This window comes from Zosterops lateralis (genome assembly GCF_965231275.1).
Source record: "Zosterops lateralis genome assembly, chromosome: Z".
In the NCBI taxonomy this organism is placed as follows: Eukaryota; Metazoa; Chordata; class Aves; order Passeriformes; family Zosteropidae; genus Zosterops; species Zosterops lateralis.
In genome coordinates, this window is record NC_139800.1 from 20,235,262 (window position 1) to 20,248,224 (window position 12,963).

General features: G+C 42.9%; 1 protein-coding gene across 1 annotated transcript in view; it reads left to right on the forward strand.

Annotated features, from left to right (window-relative positions):
- PDZD2 (PDZ domain containing 2) overlaps positions 1-12,963 on the forward strand; it is a 136,125-nt gene that overhangs the window by 73,529 nt on the left and 49,633 nt on the right. Inside the window, exons 3-5 of the mRNA XM_083884178.1 lie at positions 7,878-8,020; positions 8,637-8,769; positions 10,878-11,045. Coding sequence (XP_083740304.1) covers positions 7,878-8,020; positions 8,637-8,769; positions 10,878-11,045 — 444 coding nt within the window. The remainder of the gene's footprint in view (positions 1-7,877; positions 8,021-8,636; positions 8,770-10,877; positions 11,046-12,963) is intronic.

A 12,963-nucleotide genomic window follows, 5' to 3' on the forward strand; every position in this document is an offset into this window, starting at 1 on the left:
GGGATTCTTATGACACACGGTTTAGACATAAATAACACCGGTTTTAGGTGTTAATGTAGATACTTTCAGTCATGTAAAGCTTTCCTCAGAATCTGATTCAGTTCTTAATGTCATTTTATCTGTTGTGTTTTCTTCCAACTTTCATTAACGTGGATCCTGGGGCTATCTACTGTCTTGAAGTTTTAATATGCACTGTGATAAGCATGTCTTCCCTCTTTGTTGCCTGTTTTGGGTTGTAAACTCTCTTAGGGACAAGGGCTGTCTTTTAATTGTCGCTGTACAACACTGACAAAACTTGGCCTTGTTTTTGCTTGGGGTTTTAGGAGCTGCTTTGATGTAACTAGCAGTGAAATTACAGTTAATATTTTTTGCTGCCAGTTATGTTCCACCTTGCCATAAAACAACAATCGTCACAATTTTCTGGGGTTAAGTCGCTTGCTGCCAAATTTTTTCAACTGACTTAAGATTCTGCCTGCCTTTGCTGTGATTTAAGTGATAGCTGCAGCTGTGGTGCTGTAGACTTTGAGTAGCAAGCTGTCCTTTTATCTTGTTTTTGTACTGAATTTTCGAAGGGTTCTTGGATGTAGAGATAGTCTAGTAATAGATAAGTTACAGTGTATTGGTTTTACTGTGTCACCTTGAAACGAGGTCTTCGCTCTTGGAAACAAGCTGTCCCCAAAGGCAGCACAGGAATGTTAGAGGTTTTGTTGCAGGAGATCTCAGCCATACTCAGCTATCATAAACCATAGGTGAAAGCACCCCTATGAAGGCATTTCCCACCTACACAGAAAGTGGGTGTTTGGGGCTTTTTTCTCAGTATTTTGTGTACTGTTAAAGGTACAGCAAACCCACGACTGAATGCAAGTGACTGGCTTTAGCTGAAATTCAAGTTCACACCATTTTATGTTTTAATCATTAAGTGCGAATAGTTGAAACCAAGTGGACATGCCTAAAAATAGAGTATGTTCTCTACTTAGGTGCTGTAATGTTTCAGGCATTTGTTGGAATTACAGAACTGCATCACTTGATTTTTGAGGCAGAGTGCTGAGAGCACTCAGCATACCCAAAAAATACCTCCCGTGGACAGATGTAATACCAGTCCCTAAGAGACACCCCTCTTTAGCTGACATCAGTGTGTGGTGACCTACTCTAGGCTGGGCTTTAATCTTCTGCAGGTTGCAAGGGTGTTCTCTGAGAAACTTCGGACTAACCAACCAGCCAGTCCCATAAACAACCAAGAGCATGAGACTGGGTGAGGTGTTAAGTGGAATGCAAGCACCTGTAGTCCTTAAAAGCCTGAGCTCCTCAGGGGCAATTGCCAGACAGAAACCCCCCAGGGTCAGAGACAGAGGAGAAAATCCTTTATCTGGTCTCACAATAATGGTTCAGCTGATGGCAAGAGTAGAACAGTTCAGAGAGGTGCAATCCAGATGGTGATGGTTCAGGATGACAAATGATTCCAGCAGATTTTTGTAAGGGGTGATAGTATAGTTTAGTTCAGGTGCTTGCACTGGCTGATAAAATGTTTAAAGCACTTGCCAAGGAAATGATGTCAACAAGCAGTCTGTCTCGGGAGAGGGATCCCTGGGCAACAGTCTTGCTTAAAGTCGTGGAATTTTCATCCACTCTGCTATGCTGCCTGTTTTGTGTATTTTAATTATGTGTTTGTGTTTGGGAGAGGGTATGTTTTCACTTTTTATTATTCCCTTGCCTTCATCCCCTAGGACACTTGTTTTTTCATGGGGAAAGTACTCAAGTTTTAGTGAAAAGATGCCAAGTGTCTGGCAGCTGTTTGTTCAAGCAAGGGGACTTGTGAGATCAGGAACCGAACTTGAACGCAATCACAGTTGTGTCTGTGCTCCTGGCTCCTACTTTGAGGATACAGAGAATTTATATCGTCAATACTGTGTAATTCCTGTTGGGTTTGGGGATTTCCCTCCTCTTTTAAGTAGTGTAGGAGACAGACTGTATGGCTTGTATCATTCAGAGGTAGAAACCAAAGGCTTCAGTGGTTCAGCATTAAGAAACTTTCATAGGCAGTAAGGATGGACAAAGAACTCCTGTCTTGGAATAATTTATTGATAAAGAAATTTAATATTATTTTCCTCCCCTGCTTTTGATTTATCTCGGAGTTGTTTAGCTTGCTTGTGTAACAATGAAAGCAAAACCCAGGGCAGTAGAAGAAAGCAGGAGTCTTTCTTTCAGATCAGCCTTAAAAATAACCTGGCTAAATCAGATTAAAAATACACCCATTGTCCACTAATGAAATAATTGCTTTGTTATGAATCTGCAAAAGTCAGGTTTTGGCATGATTTGATGGTACTGAGTTATTCACATTAATATCTGTGATGTGAAGAGTGATGGCTTTTGACGGTATCTTAAGACTGATGTTCAAGCTGCTCACCTGGTATGTGATGGTGCAAGTAAATTCACCAGCTTCCAATCTGTCTCACCTGCCTGCTGGGGAATGGGGAATAGTGGGAGGAGACATGATGTGATCAAGGTGGGGCAGGGAGCTAGGAGTAGTGCTTTAAATTTATCTCACATCATTGAAGGATGCTGGGCAGTGGTATGTGCTGGTATGGCTATCCCAATGTTCTCCCTGTTCATGTTGCACTACAGGTCTGAATGTCATGTGTCTCTGTTTGGGGCATTTTGTGCTGGTTTTCAGCTCTGTGTGATCCACATGCTGGTTGCCAGCTGCTGCAAAGCTTATTGAAGTAAATTTTTATAATGCATGGGACTTGGAACTTTCTCTTAAGTCACGTTTCCAGAGCAGCTTCATGGCTGGTGAGGAAGATCTCATTGCTTGCTTCTGCTGCTCCTAATGGGAAACCCTGTGAAGTTTGTAAGTGGGAACTGCTCCTTGCAGTAAAAATCCACACTGAATTGCAGAGGGAGGGAGACATCCCGTGGGCTGCATTCAGGTCCATGTCAGTCAGCCGGTGTGTGCATACAGACTTTCCGTAGTTATTGATATTCTTATCAGGGCTTATCTCTGTTTTTGTTTTAAAATTGTTACATATTTACATCAGCTTCGTCTGAATTGCTGCTGTGACAGAAAGTGCTTTTTCATAGACAACTATTTTACATTTTCCATTTTACTGTCTGGCTTTTTAACTACTTACGGTGTTTCTGTTTTCCATTTGTTTACACCTTGCTCCTGCCAAGCTTGTCTTTTATTAAAGATTTCAAAGCAATTTTTTTTCTTTTGTATATACAGACTTGCAGCTTCTTGAACACAGCACAGTCGAAAGAAGTCAACCCTCTTTAAAATCCCCTGCAATTAGCTAGTGAAGGGAAAGCGGGGGAAAGAATGGTTTCAATGTCTTTTGCTCATTTATTTATTTATTTATTTCTCTCAACACTTGGAGCAAAAAATTGTTCCTTTTTGTTTTATTAATGATGTGCTTATGAAATGGAGCGTTTGATGGTGTGCACTTGGAGCAGGCAGAAGGCAAGCTTCCCCATGTCATGCTGGCAGCACACTCCCATTCTGATCTGCAGCACTGTTAGTTTATTCCAGATGTAGGCTTGCTCTCAGCAGAGGCTGCCTGATGTACAATGGCTTCGTGGTGGAGAAAAAATGGCCTGTGGGGACCCACTGGAAGCTGCCAGTTGTATTCTCTATCCTCACTTGTGGTCTGTTACATAAGATGACCCTTCCCCTGTGGGCCCCCCACTTTGCAATTTAGTCCAAGTAGAATATTCATACTGTCTTTTTAAAACATTTTTATTTTTTGTAACCTAGGCACTTTGAAGTTGATCAGATTCAAGTGGAAAAATCTGGTCCAAAGGGCTACCTGCTTGAAAGAGGCAAGGTGGAAGGAAAATTGAGTCACTAAGAGTGATGTAACTGCAGAGAACAGAAATTAGCCATTAGTCCAGCTGCAGGCTGACTTGACCATTTGTGTTTCTGCTTGCTGTGTGAGAGAAGTCAAAAAATGCAAGTCTGGAAGGGATTTCAAGAGATGACCCAATCTCATCTCCTCCTCTGAGACTGACTTTGAGAAATGTTGGTTCATCATGTCCATAAAATCCCTTGTTGGGAGGAATCCATGTAGGCAGGGCTGCTGCTGCCTGGGATTACAAGCAAAGTCCATAGGGTGGATCTGGGCAGAGTTAAGGTTTGTTCAAGTCCGTAACAAGGAATTTTTTGCTTCTTACTGCTTTGAAACTCTCAAAGCAAGCATGTCTTTCTGATTGTCTGTCTTGGCCAAATCTCAGATGAATTGCATGATATTTTTTGGATTGTCATGTACAAGTATTCATCTCATGTTATGACATGAGCCTGTTCTCAAGTGCTGCACACGGTGCCTGTGACCTGCCTTTGGCTAAGGGATATAGTTTAGTCTCCTAAGGAGTAACCAAGGCTGGATATCAGCTGGTCCCTGGCTGCAGTAGGAGCTGATAGTGCCTCACTCTCTGTCCTTGATGAGGATTTCTGGAGTTTGAGACTGAGCTGGCATCAGCACATCTGTGCTTTGTGCTTGAAGTGCTTTTGCACCAAGAGCTGTGAGCGCACGTGTGCAGATTTCTTGTGTCACTGGTGAAGAAAGCTGGGGGGAGGTTATTCGGAGTTATTTATTAGTGAAGCTGTGAGAATTATTCTGAGAGGATGGGAAAATTCAGATGTTAATAGAAATGTGGAACTAACAGCAGCTGAGCAGCAACTGGAATTGTGCAGCCGATCGAAGAAAAGCAGTTGGCATTTAAACTCGTCCTCTGGACAGGGATTAAGCAGTCTCCAAGGGCAGTGACATCATACCTGCAAAATGCCAAATCTAACTACACTTGGATTTTCCTTTGGGTATTGCAGGTCTCTGGAGTGGCATGAATGCACCAGAATCCTAGCTTTCATTTGAAGGCTTAGTGAGCTAGTAGTCTTTGTTTCATGAAGGAAAGCTTGAAAATAGAATACTTCAAAAATTTTCAGAAATAAATTTCATTATTACTTTGTTTTTCCTTTTCTTATTTTTTTTAAGCATTTAGGCTTTGTGTAGTTGAAACTGGGAGTCCCTTATAACTCAACAAAACCAGCTTTAAGTAAAATTTAAATGCATTTACAAATCCTTGGAATTGGCACAGAGCTTTACTATTAAGGCTTTCCTGTGATGGACTTACACAAGATGCACGTTCAAAGCAGCACCATTTTTAGCCAGTTGTGAAGTATCCCATGCTGCTCTGTACAAAAGACACAGCAGCTTCATGGGGAGGGAAAGGGGGTTCTGCTGGACAACCCCTTTCTCCATAGGCCTCAAGGAAAGGCTGGCAGTCTGCTCTTTAATACATAGCTTTCAAAATCTGGGAGTAATATCCCTTAGAGGTATGTTGGTGGGGGGCGTTTGCTTTCCGCACATGGTTAAGTGAAGAGATATGAATGTTTTATGAAGAAAAGGGAAAGAACAGTGAGGGGTTCTGATTTCCAGCTGACAACACTGAGTCGTTTATGCCCAGTTAAATATCTGCAGTTGACCAAAGACTGAAGGGACAGCCTTTTCTTACACAGGAGTTGGAGACAATGGCATTTGAAAATGAGTGAAAGAAATACATGTTTGGGTGTGTGCCAGATGGTTTTGTTGTGTTTATTGTGGATGTGTTTTTCTGCCCATGTTTGGCCTGAGTAGTGCTTTACTTTCCAAGTACTTTTGATTACTTTGCAAGGGCTTTTGATTTTAGTGGGATTCAAAGGGAATGAGATTAGTGCTTGCATAAAGAGCAGCAGAGTCTTCAAGTTTGCTCTTATTAAATGCTCTGTATATGAATATTTGAGAGTTGGTCAGTTAAGAATAAATTTGGGAATTTTTGTAATAAAATGTGTGATAGTGAAGAGTGCTAAGGAGTGCAAGCCAGGCACATCATGGGCCTTGGTGTAACTTCAGTTCCAAAAAGCTTTTGCAAATCATTAAAGGCAATCTTATGACCGCATTGTTAAACTTCATTGGAAAGTCTGCTTCCAAACTGGGTTTAACAACGGGACATTCAAAGTGGCATCTTAGAAGGAGAATGGATGGTCATTCTTTCAGCCTGGGCTTGGCTGGGGGAGGCAGAGAGATTGTATTTCTCCGTTGCACTGTCTTCATTATGTGTGCAAGATACTTCATAGCAATAAAACTTCTCTGGAGCATTCTCATGCTGTAGTTCTGTTCCGTTTTTTAACTGGATAAATATAGTTGACTCTTGCACCTGCATTTAACACAGTGTCTCATGTGTCACTCTAGTTTATTTTAAAGTATCCTCTGTCCTGACATGTCCTGTTATTCAGCAGGAGACTGGGCTTTTATGAAGGCATTGAAGATCCGGGTTAAACGTGCTGGCATATTGCCAATCTTATTGCCCAGCAAGGCTTTCAAGTTAACAAATTACTCATAGGTATATGTTTTCAGGCTCAGACTTTTGGGTCACCTCTTATGGAACCTGGTTTGGTTTTTCTGTTTCTCCTACCTGTGGTCTAAGGGCTGGGATTCATGAATACCATAATTGTTGTTATTATTAATATTCATGTTAACATTAGTAATGTTAGTATTGATAATTATTAACTATTCTCGTTATTTTTCACTTTATTCCTGAGATATTGTTGTAGATACTGATCTACTGATCTCCTTGTTCCTTTATCTGAAAAAGTCATATTTTAGAAGTTGTGGGAATCAAGTGGAAAAAACCACCACATTTTCTTCACTTAATACTCTGATAAACAACAGTAGCCTAAAATCTGCAGGTTGCTGCCACAACCCTTGAGTTTGCCGATATATTTAGCAGTTCTCCTTCTCAGAAACAAGCGGCAATTTGTGCATGCTCTTCACAGTTTGCTATGAAATTTTAATCATCTTTGCTACTTGGGCGTTTGGGTACTGCAGGAATGTTACTTGTGTGCATAACACACCCAGTCAGAAATAGCTGACCTGGTGCCCGGTGGCTACAACACGTGGCTTAAAAATTGCCTCCAAAACTGTGCATTTTGCTGTCGTGCAAGCTTGAAAACTTTCCAAGGGTTTTTCATAATTCTGTAGTCCTGGTTCTTCCCCTCTCTCACGGTGTCCTGGCAACTGCCTTGTCTTGCTTGCTTTCCTATTTCCTTTTTTGCTCTGCTGATACTGTCACACTTGTGTTTCCTTGTGCCCAGTCCTGCCGGGAGGACTCATGGGAGCTGGTTTCTGTTTTGCATTTCATATTGCTCTGGAGTTTGTAAACGGCTTTTTGGTTGAATCTTTATAGCAATTAAAAATAACCAAAACCAATAAAGATGTCCTGAACATTGCTTATTACCTTATTCATACTGAAAATTGTTCTCCACAGTGGGTCAATTTATTATTTACAATCTGTGGGACAGCTGCCCAGTAAGAAATACTTGATTGGCAGCTGATAATTTGAAGTTGGTTTTTTTCCTGTGTCTCAAATCCTGCAAACCCCTCTGGAGAGGGAAGCACTTGCTGTGTGATGTGAATCTGGTCCCAGCTGCAATAGCAGCTGTACCACCTGATGTTCAAGGTCTCCCCCTTGAACCACATCTTGCTCCTCTGCAGCCCTGCACGGCTCATCCTTGAGTTTTGGCGAAGGGGTTTGAGGCCGCTGGCTGTTCCAGGAAGGATCAGGGTGTTGAGAGTAGTACCTCTTCGTGGCTCAGAAAAGCTGCAAACACCCCTGCAAGGAAACCTCTACGTGCTGACCCCTGCTCTGTGCTGCCTCCTCCTTTCTGCCTCCTTCGCTTGGACCACAGCTAACATAGCAAAGCTCAGCAGAAACACCAGTATAGCTTGGGCTATACAAGTGTGTGGTGATGGGCAGCAAGGTGCTAAATAGCTCCCTCCTGTACCCTCCCAGCCCTCTCTTGGTGTTCCAAATCCAAATTGAAGGACTTTCTGCACATTTTCTCTCAGCGAGAAGGTTGCCGCATATGGAAGATGCACATCATGAAGGGGATGGACGGGCTGGGAATCCAGATAACAGGAGGCAGAGGGTCGAAGCGGTCCCCTCACAGCATCATTGTCACCCATGTGGAGGAAGGCGGCTCTGCACACAGGTGAGGCAACAGTGGTGCCTTCATGGTGGTGGGTGTGATGGAATGTCCACAGCCGTCACTGTTGTCTGGGTTCATGAGAAGTGTTTAGGGGTTTTCCCCTCCCATGGTGTGAGGGCATTGTCAGACTGAAAATTTATTTTTGTGTTTGATTACTGAAGCTTATTCTAGAAGGTTTTGTCCAAACTGCAGACGAATCAAACACTTCCTTGGTGATGGAGGGAAAACCAAGGAGCCTGATGTAGGGTTTTTCCCTGATGTCCCTTTTTGGAAGATGTACTTATCCCATGTGATCAGTTGCACAATCCCAGGGTACTCACTGAACACCCCACTGTTCCTGATGGGGTAGAGATGGGGCTTGCTGATGTTCCCTGACCTAAACCAGTGGGTCACAGAGAAGACTTGTGGGGTCTCAGCCCTTGAAAGAGGGTGAAATGCCCCTGGTTTTAACGGTTTCCTCTGGGCACCTTTCTAGAAAGTAATACTGCACTGATTAGTGCAAGCTTAGCTTAGTGAGATCGTATGTTGTCCATGCCTCTATATCCCACCATGTTCCACCAGAGCCCGGCACTGTGGTAGAACCACCCTGCAGCTCCATGTTCCTGCTCTGTTTCTGCAGGGATGGCAGGCTGATGGCTGGCGATGAGCTCCTCATGATCAACGGGCAGTCGCTGGTGGGGCTCTCCCACCAGGACGCCGTGGCCCTCCTCCGCTCGGCTGCTGGCCTGGTGCAGCTGGTGGTCTCTAGCAAGGTACAGACATCTCCTGGGTGGCCTCACAAATGTACTTCCACAAATGTTTTGTGGAAGCGCTGTGTGAAAAGGGTGTATTTTCCATAGGGAATCGTGCATGCACATTTGCTGCTCTAAATCTAATGCACAGCAAGGGGAAATACATCAATATCTGCCATAAATCTGTGGCAAATCAGCATAGTATAGACCAAATTAATGATTTGCTTGTACTGTCACTGTCACTCAGTGTGCAGATGAGTATTTATTCATGCAGACGTTACCTAAGTTTTGGCCAAAATCATTTTCTTAAAATTATATGCTAAGTAAAGCAGGCTGTTCCGAGCCTCTTCTGCTTCCTGCCTGCACAGCCTGTGTACCTCTCATCTCTGTCGTATCTGTGTGCCTGAGATTTCTTGATGATGATCTCTTGGCATGAGTTCCTTATTTTGTCTTTTTTAATAGCATGCAGTGGAGCTCTTACAGATAAAGGAACATGAAATTTCAGGGAAATGAGAGTGGAACTCATTTATCAGTTAGGCTCTTTGTTCTGCCTTGATCACAGAAGAGATTGAGGGGATATTACATAATATCTTTTTCTTTATTTAAGAAAATCCTGCTCACCTCTATTTGCTCTTCTGCATGAATCATATCCTGCTTTCTCTGGACCTGGGTTGCTGCAGGTGTTTGGTGGGTGGCCAGTCGACTCCCAAAAGCACACAGAGATCTCAAATTAGGAACTGCCTGCAAAGTGGGGGTCGCCAGAGCCTTTGAGGTAGTGACAGGAACATCTCAGCCCAAACAGAGCACTTGTATACCTGCATTTCCAGGGTATCGGCAAGCCACTGTGTCTGTATTTTGAAATTTTTTCTTAGCTTCACCTTCAGATTTCTCCAGCCATCCCAAAGCAGGCAGAAACCTGCTTTAATGTCTGGATGCTCTTAAGGCGTCCCTGGGTGCTGCATGCCCATGTCTGTCAAGAAGAGACTCTATTCCACCATATTCAAAGTTAAGAGTCTGTGACTTCTCTAACTTTTTTGTTAGACATTAAAGTTCATTGCAGACCTTCTTCAGGGTCACAGTCTGGCAGTAACCCCACAAGTGTTTATTCTGGAAACACCACACTTCAACCTGAAGTAGGTACATTTTGTCTTTCCTTTAGACATCTGGACTCTGCTAAAGCACAAGGCAGTAGACTGCATTTATTTCTCCTTAAAATTTAGTGCATGTTCCTATGGTAAACTCATCAAAATAATCATCATGCATAAGCTTAGCGCATAAAACTTCACTTTCCTGATCAGGCTGTGAATCTGCTTGTCCTGTGCTCTCTGCACTTGGACAGTTTTCATGTCCCTGGAAGGGGGACTTGGAAAGGCAAGCAGGAGGGAATACAGCCTGTGCCGTATTTCTGGCAGCCCCAGAAAAGGTACAGATAGGTGCAGTGTTCCCTAGCAGCTCCCTCTGGGCATTATTTGTTAATATAGGCGTGCAGTTTTGCCTTTTGGTCTGATGAGTGATCAGTAACACAGAACTTGTTCTGAAAGCAGCAAGTCTGTCTGGCCACTGCTTTTGACTGAGGCACAGGTTTGCTTGCCAGAAAACATGGCAAAGACTGGAAGCAGATGCTTGAGCATCAGCACTGAGTTGGTAGAGGATCGATGAGTCAATTTTCATTGTATTGTCCTAAGTAGGGGTGTCAGTGTATTATTCTTACATATGTAGGTAGAGAAACAAGTGAAGGGAACACCCATAGGGAGGGAACAGGAGCACAGGGTGTGATTTCGGATGCAGTGGAGTGAGTAATGAGGTCAGTCAACTTTCAGTTCACTCTCAGTGATGTTTACTAAACCCAAACTGGGCAGAAACAGGCTGCTCAAGAGGCATTTATTTTAAATCCTTCTTTATGAAATCTAAATGTTTAAATGTGTAGTGGCCTATGTTTACCATATACACACATTAAAACCAAGCCTGCTTTTTATAACCAGACCATTAAAAGTTTGAGCACATGGAAGTGTGTAACATGGGGAGGATTACCAGGGAGCTCACACTGGGCTGGTGAGTTGGAGAAGTTTTACTCTGCCACTGGTGTTTTTCTGCATGTGATGTAATATGTTATGTTGTCTCTCGGGTAGGAGTCTTCTGAAGGGGATCTTCTGAAGTATCCGTCTACCAGTTTGCCAGACTTGCTTAGCACTTGCTCAGTCCAAGACTCTGTCTCTTGCACTGACAATAAGGAAAATGAAGAGCCGGAAGAAGAAGATGGGAAAGGAGTGAATGTGTCTCCTGAAAAACTGGTTGCTGTAAGTGTGGTTTTGGTGTGACACTTTTACTTTCCCTCTCAAAGCCCATTCCCATCTTCTACACATTCTTCTACAGCCTGACACAGAGCAGGTCCTTGGGACCAGGCAATCCCATCCCACCCAGCCCTTCTCTGCACAGGATGTGGGGGAGAAGCTGGAAAGGGGATGGCATTTACCACAGCACCTGCCATCTCTGAGCTGCAGCAAGGCAGCAGCACAGGGAGCAGGAGCTCTCGAGGTCTCCAGCCTGTGTTGCAATCATGGTTTTGTTTTTCTCTTCGATTGTTTTCCACCCACTTCCACTGCTTTTGTTGGATCTGATGCAAAGTCTCTTGCCGTGCTTACGCAGTTACATGCTCTTCTTTCCCCTCCTTTTGTAACAAAACTTCTTTAACAGTTTATGATCCAAGTCTTGAAGTTTGTGTTTGCTCTGTTGAAGCCAACAAACACTTTGGAGGAAGGATAGGAGTTTCTGGCTGTGAACCATAGTTGAAGTTCTGCTTGAATAAATGCTGCCAGTTGATAATCTCCCTGCGTTCCCTTCAGGGCTGCATTAAGAAGAGATTAAGTAGGTTATTGTTATTTATTTGTAATGCAGCATCTCTATGAGACTTCATAGGTCTTCTGGGCCGCTCTTGTATGGTACAGACAGAAAATAAAATTATATTTCTAAATATCATTTAAATATGATCTAAAGAGCTTGTGCACTGGTTTTCCAGCAAGGAAGGCAGGTGGATTCACTTGAAGCTTTTATCTATTTCTTATTTTCCCTTCTTGTCTTCCCCTCCCACTCTTTTCTGTGACAGTTAAAATAAATCAGTTAAACCTTTGCATGGCTCAGATATGATACTGGTTGGGTGATTAATTTTGATTTTATATTCTTACACTTACACCTATGCAAAAAGGATGCTCTTCAGGATGAGTCTCATGTTGCTGGTTCACTTCCTACCTGCCTATCACCTCTGACTTACTTTGAGTCAGTGTTTATTGACAGTCCTCAACTCTACACATCTCAGTATGCTGACAAATTTTGTTATTTCTTCACTGTCTTCTCCTCTGTGTGCCAGAGTGCCTTTTTTGGGTGACACAGGAAAAGACAAATAAATGTGGGATGCTTAGTGTGCTGATGTTGGTTTAGTATTTGTGTGAATTTGAATGGGCATCTAAGCATTCTTCTGACTATCAAAATAGTTTGAATTCTTCTACATATCATACTTCCCATTCTGGTAATTGCTAATAAGGCTATGGCTCAGCAGCACTTAAATATAAAAATAATTTTTGACAAAATTTAATTATATGTGGCTTCAGGATTTAAGCTCCCTGGCATTCCAGTGACTCCTTCAGCACACACTAGGAGTTATTTGTCACTTGGTTTGCTCATGTCTATTCCAACAAGGCTCTGCCTGGTTGCCAGTGATGGCTTTTTTATCAAATGTTTCCTTTCCAGATTAATGTAGTGCTCAGGGAAGCTCAAGGTGGTTGAGGTGCACATGACCATGAAGACACAGCTAAATGAGCCTCCCAGAGCCCTTCAGCTTGGACTTGAGTTTAGAGTCTGCCCCAATGTCCATCCCAGTGCCACTGCAGCTGGCAATGGTGGTGGCCATCTAACTCAGAGACAACTGGATTTGCCTGCCTGTTGGGTGCTCTCACCCCTGATGGCAACACTCTTTGCTTTCAGAATACATCATTGGAAGATTGAGGGGAAATCACAGAAATCTGGCTACAATAAAAAATTTGGAATAGTAGCAGCAGGGTTTTATTTTTCCTTGTCTTTTCTGTTTTTAGTAATTTCTTTTCTTCAAAGGATGTAATTAAAAGAAATGTAATAAGTTACTGGTGACTTTAAGGACCTCTTCTGTTTTTGCTTGACCTGCAGATGAAATCATTGCTTTTCTAATCCAAAGCACAGAAATGT